The 19,584-nt window shown below is 44.9% G+C and overlaps 1 protein-coding gene across 1 annotated transcript in view; it reads left to right on the forward strand.

Annotated features, from left to right (window-relative positions):
- Positions 1-19,584, forward strand: part of GDAP1L1 (ganglioside induced differentiation associated protein 1 like 1) — a 46,783-nt gene that overhangs the window by 20,924 nt on the left and 6,275 nt on the right. Inside the window, exons 3-5 of the mRNA XM_081868012.1 lie at positions 3,926-4,099; positions 16,296-16,393; positions 18,190-18,304. Of these exons, the coding sequence (XP_081724138.1) occupies positions 3,926-4,099; positions 16,296-16,393; positions 18,190-18,304 (387 nt within the window). The remainder of the gene's footprint in view (positions 1-3,925; positions 4,100-16,295; positions 16,394-18,189; positions 18,305-19,584) is intronic.

Below are 19,584 nucleotides of genomic sequence, written 5' to 3' on the forward strand. Positions count from 1 at the left end.
GAGCACACAGGCACGGCAGGATGTTGTGAAGGACACTTCTCATGGGAATCAGGCGGGTTTCCATGGCAACAAGCCTGGCCAGGCAGGAAGACGTGCAGGTGGGCGACGTGGTGAACAACAGGAAGAGTCTTATCAAGTCACTGCTAGCATGGCTTTGTTTGAAGACAGCCGTGTGGAGCTTAGTTTTGTCATCGACTCTGCAGCTAACCGCAACATGGTTCCAGAGACCCCTGCAGTCGAGATGTGGAATTGCACGGCAGTTCCAAAAGGACAGGGACAGACTGTTAAGTTTGCAAATGGACAAAGAGCTAAAATTTCTAAGTTTGCTAATGTTTATCTTTCTGTTTTGCAGGAACAGATGGATTTTTGTATTGTCCCAGAGGTGCATCACTGTTTGTTATCTGTGCCTTATTTGTTGAAAAAAGGGTTTCAGGTTTGTTTCCAGGATGATGTCTGCACAATCTCCAAAGGGGAGAGGGTACTTGCCAAGGTTAAGAAGGGGCAGAATGATCTTTTCATTCTTAAAACGTCTCTTGGGGGTGAGGGGAAGGTTGAGAGAGCACAGGCGCAGCGTGCTACAATTCCCGCTCATGTTACTTGTGCTTGTGTATGGCATCAGAGGACTTTTCATGGTTCTCTAGAAGAACTGCAAGTGCTTCCTGAGGTTACCAGAGGGTGTAAAATTAGAGATTGTGGAAGTGCCATTAGTTGCGCCACTTGCAGACAAGCAAAGGTGCAAGGGTGCAGTTACCCAAAGGTGGAACGGGTAACCACTAAACCTTTTCAGCTGGTACACATAGATCTGTTCAATCCTGTCAGGGAACAGAGTCTAGGGGGGGCCAGGTATCTGCTAACGTTTCAGGATGATTTTTCGCAGAACACCTGGACTCACGGTCTCAAATCCAGGGAGGATGCAGCACAGCTGATCAGGAGCTGGATTGAGGGGGTGGAACTAAGGTTCTCCACCAGGGTGAAAGCAATCATCAGTGACAGAAATGCTAGGTACACTGGTTCTGCTTTGCAGCAGTTCTTTCACAAAAGAGGGATAAGTTACACAGTTACTTCACCCAGTAAGAGGGGGGTGGCAGAGCTGAGGAGTGAAGCTCTGGTTAAGGCTGCACAGGTGATGCTAACGGAAGCTAGGTTACCTCCAAAGTTTTGGCTGGAGGCAATCCGTTGTGTGTCTTTCACCTGGAATCGTGTCTACAACTCACTGGTAGGTGACACACCGTACTCTTTGTTGAATGGCAGAAAACCCCAGGTTCACTTTCTGCGCAAGTTTGGATCTCCTGCGGTTGTCCCTGTGCCTAAGGTTTTTCAAGGGCCAGATGGAGCCAAAGTCCAGAAAATGATCTTCTGTGGGTATGAGCCAGACGCTCGTGCATGGAGGTTTGCTTATCCGTCAGGTGATCAGAGTAAGGTGCTGATCAGTAAACACGCTGAGTTCTTTGAGCAGGATGAAAGGCCAAAGATTTCTGCACAGCGTGATGTTCTTTCAGAATGTCTCTCTGATCCAGAGGACAGTTCTGTTGAGGAGGAAGAAGAGGCTGAGTCTGCTGATGACGATCAGGTCACTGACCAAGGTCAGGAGCAGGATGGGGCGTCTCCACGAGTTGTTAGAAAAGGACAGCCCAAGAGTGAGCCTAGTTCTCCTGTAAGTGTAATGGAAAGGATTCGAAGACGCTTTAAGTCAGAGGGGGAATCCTGTGATGCAGAGGACACACCTGCTGGTGACGGTGAGCCAGAGGAAACACCAGAGTTTGTGCCCAGGCGATCCAGTCGCACAACCAAGGGTATTCCACCTGAGAGGTACCAGGCCACAGGTGCGTGGGTAAGTTTCGCACAGTGCGATTCTGAGAGTTGTGAGGTGATTCCACAGATGCCTAACAGGTACTCCAAGGGAGGGCGCAAGGCATTTGGGAAGGGATTGATCTCACAGGGTGTTGCTGAAGATGTTACACAGGTCTTGTCAGAGAGCAACGCAAGGGGGTGTGTGAGAGTTCAGAACTTAACTGGTTAAGTGTTCTGAGGTGTGCGTCACTTTCTGACGTCAGCTATGGAAGCTGGGAGGAGTCTGGGAGGAGACTGTACTTTCTTTTTGTTCTCTCTGTGTGTCTTGAGAGAGACGGACATGTTTTCTCTCTGTGTTTGAGAGAGAGATGGCTGCAAGCAGCGATGGGCTGAAATGTTCCAATAAAGAGCTGTAAATAGACGAACCTGTCTGTGTATGCTTGCATGGAGAAAAGGAGAAAAAGACTGCTTTACACCGCTGTATGCTACTCTGCTAAGCCGTGGCTAAAGGGACAGCAGAATTTGTTGCGCAGCTAGGAAGGAAGTGTGCCGGACGCTGTAAATGACTGATTGGGATCGTAAACTAATCAGTGGCCACGGCTCAACGATCAAGCTCCAAAGATCGTTATCTCAACACAAACAACAGCAAGACATAACCGCCCCCACCCAAAAAATACTGCACCACTGAGCCATGCCAGTAAATTTACTCACTGCCCATTAAGTACTATCTCTTGAGCCAATAAAAATGAATGCCTCTATAAAACATGGCCCAGATATTCTGAAGAGAAATACCATCTTCCTTCTTCCAGCATTGTCCCCGCTGCGTTTTTAGAAGTAACTGTAATTGAAAGATGGATGCCTGCTGTCGTGGAATGACTTGGGAGAAATAAGGCCAGCAACTGTAGGGACACTTGACATCCAAACAAGGGCTGAATGGATGAGACACAGAGACAATGCATGTACAAACCTGACAGAGAAGATCTTGCAAGTGGCGAGTTGATGTAGGAACTCTTGAGGTCTTGGATGTGAGGCAGCAAAAGATAAATTTGAGCAGTGGAGACCTGGACTCAAATTCGTGTTGAATCGTTAGAAGTCTTTCATTGCCAAATCAAATGCGCAATCCCGAATCAGACACTTAAAAGTACTGAATTATGGGGCTTATGCTCAGGAAACTCTTAGTTAGTTACAATATTTGAATCCCTTCTCCCCCCCAAAAATGTTAAATTTCTTTTTCAAGCTTTGTAGTCTTAAAAATCAGACTCATTGCAGCCGAAACCCGGGCATAAAAAAAATTTTCAGGACCATTCTGCAGTGAACATACACACAAATGCAGATAGTGTATTGCCTTTCTAACTTGTATTAATTTTTTTTGCAGCCCTAGTTGAAATCCTTGTAATGCTATAGCGTCCCTGGCTGGGCTCAAGCACATCACCATCATCATTATTTATTTATTAAATTTCAAATTTAGGTACCACCATTATTGAAGGTTATGATTTCAGGCTGTTGGTGCAGGATTTAGAGGTTTAGAATTGTAGAGTTGGAAGGGACCGCAAGGGTGAATGCAGGAATCATTTTGCCCATCATGGGACTCGAACCCACAACCCTGAGATTAAGAGTCTCCTGCTCTACCAACTAAGCTATCCCACATATAACTACTGTCTCTGTGCTGTCTGTTTCTTCTGTGTTACCTTCTTAGTCATTGCCAAAAGTCCCAATTCCTTGACATTTTAAATATTGGATGCAAAACAGCCCGTAAGAACTAAGCAAATGCAACAAATGTACCTTGGATCCCGAACGCCTTGTGAGTTGTATGTTTTGGCTCCTGAACACCAAGTGAGTGTTCCGGTTTGCGAACGTTCTTTGGAAGCCGAATGTCCGATGCAGCTTCTGTGGCTTCCGATTGGCTGCAGGAGTTTCCTGCAGCCAATCGGAAGCCGCTCCTTGGTTTCCGAACGTTTGGAAGTCAAACAGACTTCCGGAACGGATTCCATTTGCTTCCGAGGTACAGCTGTACTCAAATTGTGTCCTCTCTTTTTTAAGAATAGAAAATCTGAAGTAAAAGAGAAAACCCTCATATAAGCGCTGCGTGTAACTAAAGAATGCATTTATTTTAGTTTTTCTTGCTACATTTCAGAACACGTTACCCAGCTAATTCCAGAGGCAGGGAGCCTCCTTTATTCCAGAGTGATGCAGTACAGAGAGATCCTGGATTCCCTGCCCATGGATGCCTATACACACGGATGCATTCTCCACCCAGAGCTCACCATGGACTCTATGATTCCAAAGTATGCTACAGCCGAGATCCGAAGTAAGTGGCCTTTGAACAAGATAAGTGTGCTGACTTGCTGCATCTGTTGATTCATTTGATCCCCCTTAGCACCCAACAGCATAAATTGCTTACGAAATTATAAGTGGGCATATTAAATGGAAGAGATGGAGTAGAGCAGTGTGGCATAATGGTTAGAGCATTGGGCTAGGACCTGGGGGAGCAGGGTTCAAATCCCCACTCAGCCATGAAGCTCTCTGTGTGACCTTGGGCCCGTCACCACCTCTTAGTCTAACCTACCTTGTTGTGAGGACGAAATGGGAAGGAGGAGAACCACATGCACCACCTTGAGATCCTTGGAAGATAAAGGTGGTATATAAATGTTATGTACTGAAGCTCTCACCCTGGGCCAGCAGGGGCATACTGTATAGTTCAGGTCCACATATGCAAATAAGGGAATGGGGATTGAAAGTGACGTTCAGTGATTGGATAGTTACAGAAAATGGATATTGTTGCATTCTAGTTGAGCTCTATACAGTGGTACCTCCGTTCCGGAGCCACGTTCGTATCTAGAAGTAAATGTAACTAGCAACGGCGTGTCTGCGCACGTGCACGTCACTTTTCACCGCTTCTGCGCATGCGCGTGATGTCATTTTGAGCGTCTGCACATGCGCAAGCGGCGAAACCCGGAAGTAACGCGCTCCTTTACTTCCGGGTTGCCGAGGAGCGCAACTCGAACGCGCTCAACTCAAAGCGTCTTCAACCCGAGGTACGACGGTATAAGCAGGCTGGCTGAACCCTTCAGTTCAATTCTGTTCCAGCTTACAAATAAAGAGCTGCTTTGGAGAAATCACTGTGTCGTCTGCTATGTCTACCCACTATTTAACAATAAATATAATAAAGAATAATAAATAGAGCAGGGGTGGGGAAATGTTTTCAGCCTGGGACCACATTTCCTCTTGAGCAACTGTCCAGTGGTGGCATGTGAGCAGTGAACATCACCAGCAGTGAGCATCACCGTCATGGAAAGCGCACATACACACAGGGAATGCAATTGTTGCATAAAGTAATCACCATGTATGCATTTGTCATTTCCAACAAAGCACATGTGCAGTTTTCTGCATGTAAACACTGTGGCTAGTAGGAAATATTAGGCTGTGTACACATTCCCATTTATTCCGGCTCCATAGAATCATAGAATCATAGAGTTGGAAGAGACCACAAGGGCCATCGAGTCCAACCCCCTGCCAAGCAGGAAACACCATCAGAGCACTCCTGACATATGGTTGTCAAGCCTCTGCTTAAAGACCTCCAAAGAAGGAGACTCCACCACACTCCTTGGCAGCAAATTCCACTGTCAAACAGCTCTTACTGTCAGGAAGTTCTTCCTAATGTTTAGGTGGAATCTTCTTTCTTGTAGTTTGGAACCATTGCTCCGTGTCCGCTTCTCTGGAGCAGCAGAAAACAACCTTTCTCCCTCCTCTATGTGACATCCTTTTATATATTTGAACATGGCTATCATATCAGCCCTTAACCTCCTCTTCTCCAGGCTAAACATGCCCAGCTCCCTTAGCCGTTCCTCATAAGGCATCGTTTCCAGGCCTTTGACCATTTTGGTTGCCCTCCTCTGGACACGTTCCAGTTTGTCAGTGTCCTTCTTGAACTGTGGTGCCCAGAACTGGACACAGTACTCCAGGTGAGGTCTGACCAGAGCAGAATACAGTGGCACTATTACTTCCCTTGATTACTGTTCAGCATGCTTCCACCACTGGTGTTTGAAGTTTTAACATATACGTTGCATTAGCCACAACTCATATGTGTCCCGTAGTTTCTTAAGAAATACTGCTGTTTGAGGTGTTTTCCCTCAAACCAGCTTCCATCAAATTTGAAAACGTGAGCCAAGGTTAAGCTGAGGTATGCACATTTGAGACAGCCATTGCACATGCATGTGGTAGCGCATGTGCAGATGACAGCTTCACTGAATAAGAATTTGGCACAGGGAAACAAACCAGATAATGCACATTGGGTGAAGACATCCTTGCTCCCTCTCTGGCATGCACAACAGCATAAAAATGTGACTTAAAACGCAGCGGGTGCAAATGACCTCACTGCGTTTTAAGCTACTAAGGTGTGCATAGCCATTGTCTTGTGAAAACTCAACTAAAAGCCTTGACTGGCTTGTAGTATTATTATTACATCATTTTACCTACATCCTAGGCATTCAGCCATTAAAGATGTTTGTTTATGCATGCTGGCAGCTCTTATAATTAATTAAAGACAATTACAGTTTGAAGAATCCAGATTGTGAATGGCCAAAGCAGTAACAGGATAAAATAAATAAATAATTGGAAGGTAGACAAAAGAGCTGAACTGCAAGTCTGCAGGGAGAGTTAAGAATAATAGACCGTCACAGTATGACAGAGAGAACAAAAACCTCTATATACTCAGGAGTAGCACATTGGCGGGTTGCTTTATGCTAATGGCTTGGAAGTTATTTGATAGTTATTCTGACCTGGAAGAGCTAGGAATCTCTGAAAAGTCTCCTCAGAACCCCTTAATTTCCACCAGCTTCTTTGGAGGCAGCAGGTTAGTAAAGCTGGTCTGCATTTGTGTGTGCAGAGATATGCCCTTTACTTTCAGTTACAGGGCATATTTGTTTTATCCGTGGGGAAAGAGACTTTGAAAGACACCTCTTTGTCATCATATAAAAGGCATTATGATTTAATGCTGCTGGGATTGTTATTGGTGAATTGTTGGCACTTCTAAAAAGTAATTTCTAACCCAGTGGATGTTACCGTAGAAAAAGCGTTCAGCTGAGCTTGCATGATATATGCATGTATGTATATTTGACCCCATCTGCACTATATATTTATAGCAGTATCATACCATTTTAAGCAGTCCTGGCTTCTCCAAAAGAAATATGGAAACTGTAGTTTGTTAAGGGTGCTGAGAGTTGTTAAAAGGTAAAGGACCCCTGACAGTTAAGTCCACTTGTGAACGACTCTGGGGTTGCGGCGCTCATCTCGCTTTACTGGCCGAGGGAGCCGACGTATGTCCGCAAACAGTTTTTCCAGGTCATGTGGCCAGCATGACTAAGCCGCTTCTGGTGAAACCAGACCAGTGCACGGAAACGCCGTTTACCTTCCTGCCGGAGCGGTACCTATTTATCTACTTGCACTTTGACGTTCTTTTGAACTGCTAGGTTGGCAGGAGCAGGGACTGAGCAATGGAGCTCATCCCATCATGGGGATTCGAACCGCTGACCTCCTGATTGGCAAGCCCAAGGCTCAGTGGTTTAGACCACAGCACCACCCGTGTCTCGAGTTGTTAAGATAGCCCTATCCCCCCCCCCATAGAGCAGCAATTCCAACAGAAGACTCTGGGAACCATAGTTCTTTGAGGCGAATAGAAATCTACAAATATCTGTACAGTGCAGGTGGTTTGTGATGGGATGTTTGTATGTTGCTTTGGTTTTAATATGTCTCACAAGTCTTGTTTCCTGGGGGAAATGGGGGATTAAGTAAAATGCGTCTAGTTGTGGTTGAGATAGTTCCCGCCATTCTTCGCAACTGTTGCCAAGGGAATAGGACTGTGTGGAACTGGTAATTGGGGCAGTTAGCTCAGTTGGGTCAGTTAGCCTGGTGGCAGAGGAAGAGGGGTAGTTGGTATGGCGGCAGCAGAAGCATGGTCAGGTAGCACTCCCCATTTCACCAAGCAGTGAAAAAGGATGTGCTGCCCCTGGGTGGAAGGCCTCCATTTTATTATAAATGATGGAGGGAGTAACCTTTTCCCAGTATGCGATAGTTGTACAAGACTGTATTCTTTCTTGTACAATAAACCACTACAGTGGTACCTCGGGTTACATACGCTTCAGGTTATATACGCTTTGGGTTACAGACTCTTCTAACCCATAAATAGTACCTCGGGTTAAGAACTTTGCTTCAGGATGAGAACAGAAATCGTGCTCCAGCAGCGCAGCTGCAGCAGGAGGCCCCATTAGCTAAAGTGGTGCTTCAAGTTAAGAACAGTTTCAGGTTAAGAACGGACCTCCGGAACGAATTACATAAGTACTTAACCTGAGGTACCATTGTACTGCGGTTCTTCTCTGGAATTAAGTCTCTTATGATGCCATCAGTGTTCCTGTGAGGAAATGCTCTTGCACTGCTCCTTGGTATTACAGGGTGCTAGATCCCCCCCCACCTTACAGCTGTTCTGCCCCCCCACATCCAATTATAAATAGTTCAGTTGGTAGAGCATGACATTCTTAATCTCAGGGCCGTGGGTCCAAGCCCCATGTTGAGCAAAAGATTCCCGTTTGGTCCCCTCCAACTCTACAACTCTATGATTTTATCTCTGTAAAATCAAATGGACTTGGAAGATACTTAAGTTTTTGATAGATCATGCCACATACAAGAGCTGGGCTGAGGGTCTTTGACTGGATTTTTGGCCTCTCTGGCACGAAATTTTATGCAGATTAGGTTTCAGAGGCAGGACGAATTGGCACCAGACTCTGTACTTGACCTACAAGCATTCATGAAACATTGACAATGCCTAATATAACTCCTCCACAAGGACGTCTCTTTAAATATGCTCTTCTGCTCTGGACAGTGACTTTGTCACAATGTTACCGCAGGGTCTTGCACTTTAGCGGCTCCAGATAACTCTGGATCCAACTGCTCAATTTACAGCTGCATTTTTTTAAAAATGTCCCTAAAGTTGGCTTGAGATTTGAAAATGAAACTTGGCTTGCCTTATACCTAAACCAGATTTCCACGGGAATGCCTTTCGTTACCACTTAGTCACCTGTTCTGGGCCTGGGTACAATTCCCTGTTCCCCACAAGAACAGATAGTGCCTCCTGAAGCCCACAAGAATGTGTGCACAAATGTACCACAATATATTTAAAAGCTGAGGATTCTCGAAACAGACTCCCTCAACCTAACCCACCTCCCAGGATTAAGTTCTGTTAGATGCTAAGTACAGTGGTGCCTCGGGTTACATACACTTCAGGTTACATACACTTCAGGTTACAGACTCCGCTAACTCAGAAATATTACCGGTACCTCGGGTTAAGAACTTTGCTTCAGGATGAGAACAGAAATCGTGCTCCGGCAGCGCGGCAGCAGCGGGAGGCCCCTTTAGCTAAAGTGGTGCTTCAGGTTAAGAACAGTTTCAGGTTAAGAATGGACCTCCAGAACGAATTAAGTACTTAACCCGAGGTACCACTGTAATTGTGCCAGTACTTTATTGCTTACGTGTCCACAGAACCTTTGAAAGGGAGGAGAGCGGAGACAGAAAACCAGAAAAAAATTGGCTCTACCTCAGGATTCCTTTAGTCCCACCTACAGAAACCCTCTTAGCCAAACCATCAAGTCCAGTGGTCATCACCTGCTACTGATAAACAGAGGTGTACCTAGTGTCCCTTGCACCTTTGGCAAGGAGCTGTATTGGTGACGCCACACCACCCCCTGAAAAAACGCACTTTGCTACAATAGCCACATTAGAAATTACTGCATTTTACATGACCTAGGTATTTGAAGCATCCAGAGTGAAGGCAAGGCGAGGAGGAAGGGCTAAATAAATAAATAATGCACACCTTTGTGCCATGGTGCAAGAAGCACAGGAGGCTTCTTCCACATTTAATCTTGCTGCAACAGTGGGGCTGCATGGCCCACACACATATACATTATACACAACATAGTCTGATTTTGTGCCAAAGAAGCAAAGAACATCAGTGTCAAAGCAATGATTCTTCAACATCACCTTTGTTGGACTGGTCATGTTGTGCGGATCCCTGATTATCGTCTTCCAAACCAACTACTCTATTCTGAACTTAAAAATTGAAAGCGTAATGCTGGTGGTCAACAGAAGAGGTTCAAAGACTTTCTCAAGGCAAATCTAAAGAAATGTAGTAGAAACACTGACAACTAGGAAACATTGGCCTGCGAGTACTCCAGTTGGAGAGCAGCCTTTACCAAAGGTGTCATGGGCTTTGAAGATGCTCAAACTCAGGGCAAAAGAGAGAAATGTGCAAGGAAGAAGGCACACTTGACAAACCCTCACTGTGATCAACTCCTGCCCGGAAACCTATGTCCCCACTGTGGAAATATGTGTGGATTCAGAATTGGCCTCCACAGTCACTTATGAACTCACTGTTAAAACCGTGTTCATGTAAGACAATCTTACTCAGCTACAAGTTGAATAATACAATTGAATAGCTACAATTGAATAATAATAATAATAATAATAATAATAATAATAATAATTTATTACCTATACCTCGCCCATCTGACCAGGTTTCCCCAGCCACTCTGGGCAGCTTCCAACAAAATGTTAAAAATACAATAAAAGTCCCGCTTGGACTACTGCAACACACTCTATGTGGGGCTACCTTTGAAGGTGACCCAGAAACTGCAATTAATCCAGGATGCGGCAGCTAGACTCGTGACTGGGAGTGGCTGCCAGGACCACATAACACCGGTTCTGAGAGATCTGCATTGGCTCCCAGTACGTTTCCGAGCACAATTCAAAGTTTTGGTGCTGACCTTTAAAGCCCTAAACAGCCTCGGTCCTGTATACCTGAAGGAGCATCTCTGAAAGACCACATGCCCCTTCATTTCCACCCCCATCGTTCAGCCCGGACACTGAGATCCAGTGCCGAGGGCCTTCTGGCGGTTCCCTCATTGTGTGAAGTTAGGTTACAGGGAACCATACAGAGGGCCTTCTCGGTAGTGGCGCCCACGCTGTGGAACACCCTCCCTTCAGATGTGAAGGAAATAAGTAGCTATCCTATTTTTAAAAGACATCTGAAGACAGCCCTGTTCAGGGAAGTTTCTAATATTTAATGCTGTATCGTTTTTAATACTTGATTGGAAGCCGCCCAGAGTGGCTGGGGAAACTCAGCCAGATGGGCGGGGTATAAATAATAAATTATTATTATTATTATTATTATTATTATTATTATTATTATTATCATCATCATCAAACATTAAAAACTTCCCTAAACAGGGTTGCCTTCAGGTGTCTTCTAAAAGTCAGATAGTTGTTTATTTCCTTGACATCTGATGGGAGGGCATTCCACAAGGCGGGCGCCACTACTGAGAAGGCCCCTACCCACCAAAGTTGTACCCAGCCCTTATATGCAAATTAGCATCATGGGCCTGTGCGCCAAGTATTTTAATTACTAGCAATACCTCTCCTGGTGTCATGTGATCTTAGCTGCCCTTCCCTCCAGGAAACAGGCAGCTGTAATTTGCATTTGCTTTCATTTTCAGAGGAGCCTTCAAGGGTAGCCCCATGTACAGTACAATTGCAGTAGTCAACAAGTGTACGGCAATGTCTAGTTCTAGACAAAGGAAAATGCTCAGTGAGCAGTGAGTGAATGAATTAGCAAGCGTCTTCTCTCCAGGCTAAAGAGCAGATTAATTAGGCCAGTAATGACCAGTGTTTATCCTTCTCCTGTCCTGACATTGCACTTCCCTTAAGTAATCAGTTTTAATTATCACAGCATCATTGGCTCAGCAAAACCAAGGAATGGGCTGTAAATCAGCCTCCTAGTTGCCCTTTATTTCTCAACATTGCTAAAGTAATTAAGGACTACAGCAGCCCTGTTACTCTTTCTTTTTCTCCACAGTGAACTTGATTGAATCAGGCCAGAGAACACAGCTTTTCCAATTTAGCCTTGCAGTTTTCACAGATGAGGTCAATGGGCTTTTATAAGAGAGAGAGAGAGAGAGAGAGAGAATGAATGAGCATGATAGTGGCATGTGTAGAAATCTGGTGTAGCTTTGGTGTCAGGAGAAGCTCGAGGCCATAGGGATAACATCTCAACTGAGTTGCTGTTGCATGATAGGAAACCTTGATGATCTGGTCAGTTACTGAATCTGACTGACTGCAGGACCTAAGGAGCTCCACACGGAGGTGATGCTATGCCTGAAAACATCCATTGCCAGGGGGAAGTGAAGCAATCACCTTCACACTATACAACAGTATGGTATCTCTGGGCTCACAATAAATGCGAAAGCAAATTTTAAACGCACCATTTGTAACTCCTCTGATCTTAAAACATTATCGAGATATCATAAAAGCTGATGTCCCTGTGCAAGTTAAAATCATTCAGGTGGATTGCAGTTGATCAATTTGGGGTGTTTATTTTGAGAATCTACAATAGCTGCTGGAGAAAGGAAGATAGCCCCAACAAGCCAAAAGTTGTTCGGATCTAACTCTCATTCATTATGGCAATAAAACTCCACTTTGGCACAGTAGTGTGAATACAGCTAAATACTGCCCAGGTGTTAATTTTATGCCTATTTGTGTTCCCTTAACCCATTCTGTGTATACCAGGAGTGGGGAACCATTTCCAGGGAGCAGGCCAGATGTTTAGGATACCCAAACCCAGCGGCGCCAGGTATAGGGGGTGGAGGGGGCTTCAGCTCTCCCAATATTGAGGGAGCAGCCACCAGGCACCCTCCACACACCCCAGCCCTAGCCTCCACCTGACACAGGAGGCCTGGCACAGGAGATCTTTGCTTCGCTCATCCCAGCTGCAGGGCAGGGGCTGGGTCAAGCAAGTGCGGAGATCACCCTCTGCACACCAGGCAGCATGACATGACGTGTTATAGGGGCAATGTAGGGGGGCAAGTGGGTGCCCCTGCCCAAACGTCCCAGGCCATTTTGACAGGGGGCACTTCACCCACAGCAAAGCAAGAATGCAAACTGGATTTTCTAGACTACCCTCTCATTTGCCTTGTCTATATCAAATATAAATTGCAGTACTTCTGCCCTGAAATTCTCCACATCTAGCCAAGCAAATGAATGCTCAGCCAGGACTGCAATGGGTGGTGTCAAATAACTATACCACATCCTTTCCCAGTTCAGAATTAGAGTGGAAGGTAATGAATTGTTTTAATCAGAGGTCCTTCAATCTGTATCTTATTTTGTCATCTTTGATGATAGGTCTTTTGCAAAAAGATTTCCCTATAGCTTCAGGGCCAACCTTATCATGCTGTCTCTTAAAGTTCTGCTGAATTTCTGCAGTGCCAGATTGGATCAGAACTGAGGTACATTTTGTGCTGTCTCCTCCTGGCAAAGCAGTGCACCCACTCTAGACAGATATGGACATAATCCCCTAACATGAAAGTTTAATCTTAACTCCTGTCCATATTCCATAACATAACCAGTCTCCCCAGAGCTCCCCATCAGCATTTTAGCATACATTTAGCAGCCAAATATACATGTTTTTGGATGAAATTTTGACGAGTCTGTACAGTTTTGCAAGCAATTCACCTTTTGTAACATATTTTTGCATGTTATTTTCACTAATATTGCATGCATTTTCATGCACACTTTCCATTAATACATGCCTTTTGTACACATATGGTCAGATATCTGCATCAAGAAATTTGGGGAAGTGTGAATTTTAAAAGGATAGCTGATTTTCAGTTGAAATATTGATTTGGATTAGGTAGCTTTGCATTAAAATGCACACCAAACGAACTTTCTCCTACATTGCTACTCCCAAGTAACATTTGGTGAGTTCCTAGTGATGTATGGAAGTGAGAGCTGGACCATAAAGAAGGCTGATCGCCGAAGAATTGATGCTTTTGAATTATGGTGCTGGAGGAGACTCTTGAGAGTCCCATGGACTGCAAGAAGATCAAACCTACCCATTCTTAAGGAAATCAGCCCTGAGTGCTCACTGGAAGGACAGATCGTGAAGCTGAGGCTCCAATACTTTGGCCACCTCATGAGAAGAGAAGACTCCCTGGAAAAGACCCTGATGTTGGGAAAGATGGGGGGCACAAGGAGAAGGGGACGACAGAGGATGAGATGGTTGGATGGTGTTCTTGAAGCTACCAGCATGAGTTTGATCAAACTGCGGGAGGCAGTTGAGGACAGAAGTGCCTGGCGTGCTCTGGTCCATGGGGTCACAAAGAGTCGGACATGACTAAACAACTAAACAACAACAACACACTGCATCATGGGGTCCAGCTTCTTGCATAACCAACTACATGGGGAATTAGACAATAAGATTCCTTCATGTCCTTGTTCAAGTAGCCAGTCAAACAGAATGGAGAGGTGCTTAAGTGAGACACTTGGTAGCTGGAGTGGAGAAAGAAGATTAATAAGGAACATAGGGAAAGATAAAGAGAAGGCCAGAGTAATGTGCTGGGAAATGAACATAAATTTCTGGATTCTTAGCTGAACCAACTGAGCATGAAGCATCTGTCTCTCCCTCCTGTTCTGACTTGGAATGGCATCCAGCCAGGGCGGGTATCATTAAGGCAAGGCCGCAAGGTGCCATAGTTTCATTTAGCTGCTGCAAATGACAGCTTAAAATGGTGCCCTATGTTGGCACAAACACATTGGCTAACCCGCGGCCCGCAAATGCTTTGCCGAGTCTGGGATAAGGTCACAGTAAGCAGAGACATCACCTTGCCGACAAAGGTCAGTATAGTTCAAGCTATGGTTTTCCCAGTAGTGATGTATGGAAGTGAGAGCTGGACTATAAAGAAGGCTGATCGCCGAAGAATTGATGCTTTTGAATTATGGTGCTGGAGGAGACTCTTGAGAGTCCCATGGACTGCAAGAAGATCAAACCTATCCATTCTGAAGGAAATCAGCCCTGAGTGCTCACTAGAAGGACAGATCGTGAAGCTGAGGCTACAATACTTTGGCCACCTCATGAGAAGAGAAGACTCCCTGGAAAAGACCCTGATGTTGGAAAAGATTGAGGGCACAAGGAGAAGGGGACGACAGAGGACAAGATGGTTGGACAGTGTTCTTGAAGCTACCAACGTGAGTTTGATCAAACTGCGGGAGGCAGTGGAAGACAGAAGAGTCGGACACGACTAAACGACTAAACGACAACAAAAAAGCAATGAGGGCTTCTGTAAAATGGTAGCAGCTATTAATATATTCATTCACAATGGAAAAATAAAGACTTTGGAAAGAAGAGGGTAGGTCTCAAATTTTTTTAATAAAAAAATCATATGCAAAGGACTTTTCTAAGGTGATGAGTGAATCTTACAACCATAGCCTAGTCATAGTGCAATAGCCCTCCCAGTCCTGAATGTGAGACCCAGACCCAAGGATTTAGGCTGAGGCAAGGCGCTATACTGGTGTTTGCTGCTTATAAATATCAAACAAACCAAAATCAGGACATATCTGTGCTTTTGCATTTATTAGATGTAGAGCTACCAGGTCCCAACCTGGAGATTCTTTCTGTAACTTTTAAGTTTTTCATCTGAATGGTATTGTGGAAGAAATTTGATTCTGTCTACATTTAAAGGCAAATCTACCAGATTTGCACTTTCCAAAACAATACACGAACCCTGCTCTTCAAGGCTGGTCAAGTTACTTTGGGAACCTGCTGGGGCAGAAAATCCCACAAGCACTTCTCCCACCCCTAGACAGTGAAAATACTGCAAGAAATAAAATATATTTATATCCCATCTTGTTCCCATCAAGGAACCCACTGCCCAGACCCAGATCTGCTTAGCTTTAGAAAGGTGGTAGCCCCATGTGCCTTCAAACTGTATTGTTGTCTGAAGACCATAATTAAAGTCAGTAAGGCAGATTCTTAGAAGGGTGATACATTTTTAGACACTTAACATTTTTGTTAAAGATAGCCATGTGTCTAGAGCAGAGGTTCCCAAACTGTGGTCTGCAAACCACATGAGTTTCACGTAGGTGGACCACAGTGTGTTTGTGAAGAATGCTTACAATTTGAATTCTGTAGAAATCAAATTGTAACACAATAAAATGCATGCAATTCCATATAAGAAATAAAAGAAGCAAAAAGGACACAATTAGAAGATTACAGTGGTACCTCGGGTTACATACACTTCAGGTTACATACGCTTCAGGTTACAGACTCCGCTAACCCAGAAATAGTGCTTCAGGTTAAGAACTTTGCTTCAGGATGAGAACAGAAATCGTGCTCCGGTGGCACGGCAGCAGCAGGAGGCCCCATTAGCTAAAGTGGTGCTTCAGGTTAAGAACAGTTTCAGGTTAAGAACAGACCTCCAGAACGAATTAAGTACTTAACCTGAGGTACCACTGTATTTGGTACAACACATTACAATTGCTGCAACAGGCAGAAACAAAATCATTAAGTGGTCTACCGAGACCCTCAGCAATTTTTATGTGGTCTGTGGGGAAGGGGAATTTTGGGAACCATGGGTCTAGGCAAGATTGGTCACTAATTAACCCCAATCCATTCTCTCCTACTTCCACAGGACATTTAGTTAATGCCAGCTCAGACCTGATGAAATTAGACCATGAAGAGGAGCCACAGCTATCAGAGCCATACCTTTCCAAACAGAAGAAGCTCATGGTGAGATGCTCATAGCAGCACACACACAACATTTAATCTGTTTCAATCTGTTTTTAGTTTATCATTGTTTTTAATTCTTTTTTGAGTGTTTTAAATAACTGTTTTAAATAATGCTTTTATTGTTTTCATAAACTTCTATGCGGTGTGTTGGGGTTTTTTAAACAATAAAGTGGCATGCGGATTTGGATGGCTGTCGGTACTGAAGACGACAGATGTTTAACCAAAGAAGAAGTGTGCATTCAGTGTATCTGAAGAAGTGTGCATGCACACGAAAGCTCATACCAAGAACTAACTTAGTTGGTCTTTAAGGTGCTACTGGAAGGAATTTTTTTATTTTGTTTTGACTATGGCAGACCAACATGGCTACCTATCTGTAACCGAATCCAGTTGTGCTGGAGTTGAGTGTTTTCTAGCAAACTAAAGCTTCACAAATGGGGTTGTCAGTTCAGATCCATTACCAGTGCTGCAGCTTGCCATTTTGCCTGCCATCGCTACCCTAACAGGGCGACCAGATTCAAAAGAGGACAAGGCTTCTGCACTTTAATATCTGTACAGAAGGGGGGATTTCTGATGTACGTAAGAAGGAATTTTAGAGTTGGAAGGAAGGGACCTTGGAGGTCTAGTCCAGCTACCTTCTCAATGCAGGATCTACAACACAGGATGCAACTACAGCATCCCTGACAGGTGGTTGACCAGCTTTTGCTTAAATACTTCCAGTGAAGGAGAGCCCACCACCCAAGGCAGTTTGCTCCACTGTTGAACAGTTTTTACCATTAGGAAGTTCCTTCTAAGGTTGGGCTGAAATCTGTTTCCCTGCAATTCCCACCCACTGGTTCTAGTTCTGCTTTCTGGAGCAACAGCAAACAAGTCTGCTCCATCTTTGGCAGCCCTTCAGAGATTTGAAGACAGCTCTCATGCCCTAATATTCTCTTTTCCAAGCTAAACACACCCAGCTCATACAACCATTCATCATAGGACTTCCATTTCCAGACCCCTCACCATCCCAGTTGTCTTCCTCTGGACATGCTCCAGCTTGCCAATATCCTCTTTAACATGTGGCGCCCATAACTGGGCCCAGTACTCTAGATAGCACCTGACCAGCACATAATAAAGTGGAGTTATTGCCTCTTAAGACCTAGACACAATGCCTTTGTTAGTGCAGTCCTGGCACAGGTTGGAAGTTGCTTTTATGAACACATCCCTGAATATTTGGCCTTCCGAGCACCTCTTCTCACAGCAGATTTGTCAGAGGGTGATACCAGGCAAGACTCCGACCTGTCTTTTCCAGCCTTTATTCTTAGTGCAAAACTATTTACAGTGAAGAGTGTCACAGGTTCATGTCTGGCTCAGTCGCTAGCAGAATCTGGGAGTGGGTGGTCCTTGTACCTCCCCCAGCATAACAGTCACTTGACCCCCAACCTTCTCCTCCCCTCCCTGCGCTGAAACCTACTGCGCAGAGTGGGTGCTGGCAAAGGGGTGCTTCCCTCCTCTCCAGCTTGATCAGGGTCAGTGTTGAGGCTCTCCCTAGCATCCCCTGGTCCCACCACCTCCTCCCCACTGGAGATGGGGCTTTCCTCCTTGCCAGAGGAGGAACTGCTTCGCAAGATCTTCGGAGGTTCCCTATAACACAACTGCCCTTCCACCTCTCGCATCTGAGCTGATGGCAGTTCCCTGATCAAAACAACGATGAGGCTTTTCAAAGTCATTTGTTTGTAAAATATCCACTACGTTCAAATTGTGTGAAAACACATTCTTCTTGTTCAATTCTGATGTAAACATTTACTGTTTATATCTAGGCCAAGATCCTGGAACATGACAATGTGAACTACTTGAAGAAAATCCTGGGTGATCTGGGAATGGTGCTAGATCAGATTGAAGCTGAGCTGGAGAAAAGAAAAATTGAATACCAAGGTAGGCATCATGCTGTTGCGGACATTATTTTCTAAGTCTGCTGTGAGAGATTATTGGAGAGCAAACCTTATTTGGCAGGTAAAGGTTGAGCAAATTTTGTTAGATGATATATAATCCATTATCAGAAGGATGTTATATTTTGCTGTCAACTATTAATGATTATTAGTAGCAGTAGTATCATTATCTGCTGTGATGTTATTGTCACTAAGGCTTGGCAAGTCCAGCTGGCCATAGCAGACGACTGGACAAAGGGACTCATGGAACAAAGAAACAGAAAGTGCAGTGGCTGCATCTAAAGAAAGACTGAAGGTAGTGGCTGGGAACCTCAGACCCTGGGGCTAAATGCCACGCTTGGAGTTCTCCAGGCTGCACCCTCTCTCCCCAGGTCATTCCCCTCACCACCTTGCTTTGTGTCCTCTTTTAGTACTTTTGCTTGTTTGGAAAATATAATTGAACCATGGCTTTTGCTTGCCTGAATGGAGGAGGTGTGTGTGGTGCACTGGGCGAGGCCTAAATTCGGCTCCCCCGCCCCCCGCCTCTCACCTTCCGTTCGGTTCAATTCAATTCACTACATCATAGTTCAACACCTTGTAGCACACCCTAGGCTCGGCGCCCAATATGGGGGAAGCAGTCGTGTTGCCCTAAATCCCCCTCTGACGTAGACATCTCAAGGACAATATAGTTGCATTAAGCTAGCACTGCTTCCCTCCGCCCCATCAAAACCATCTGAAGCCTCTTCCTCAGTTCAGGTCCATATTTTCTTCGATCAAGACCAGCAGGCATTCGTTTTGTTTCCAATGCTGTGAGCTTCCAGCTGTGAGTCAGGTTTGATTGTGTATTCGTGCCAAGAAAAATACATTAGGAAAGAGAGAAAGAGAGAGAGAGAGAGAAAGAGAGAGAGAGCAATGAGTATGCTTTGAAAATCTCCTGTTGAGAATGGCTCAGAAGGGTTCCATGTTCTATAAGGGTCCTCCTGCTTTTCCCAGATGAACCTTGACTGTTGCACCGACTGCAGCAACTCTTTAACACATTGTCATATCATGCTTCAAAGAGGGCACCTATAATACTTAGTTAGGGCTGCCAGACATCAGGATTTTCCTGGACATTACCGGGATTTTAAAGGCGGAATTGATGTCCGGGGGGGGGGGGGGAGGATTTCCAAAGAGCAGCGCTTTTGGGTTGTCTTGGTTTTTACTTTTTGAAATATGGCAACCCTAACATAGTGAACCAGCTAAAGGCTCAAGCCCAGAGATGGAAGGCACACCGTGAGAGTTTCCTGT

Source organism: Podarcis erhardii (genome assembly GCF_964252035.2).
Source record: "Podarcis erhardii genome assembly, chromosome: 6".
NCBI lineage: Eukaryota > Metazoa > Chordata > Lepidosauria > Squamata > Lacertidae > Podarcis > Podarcis erhardii.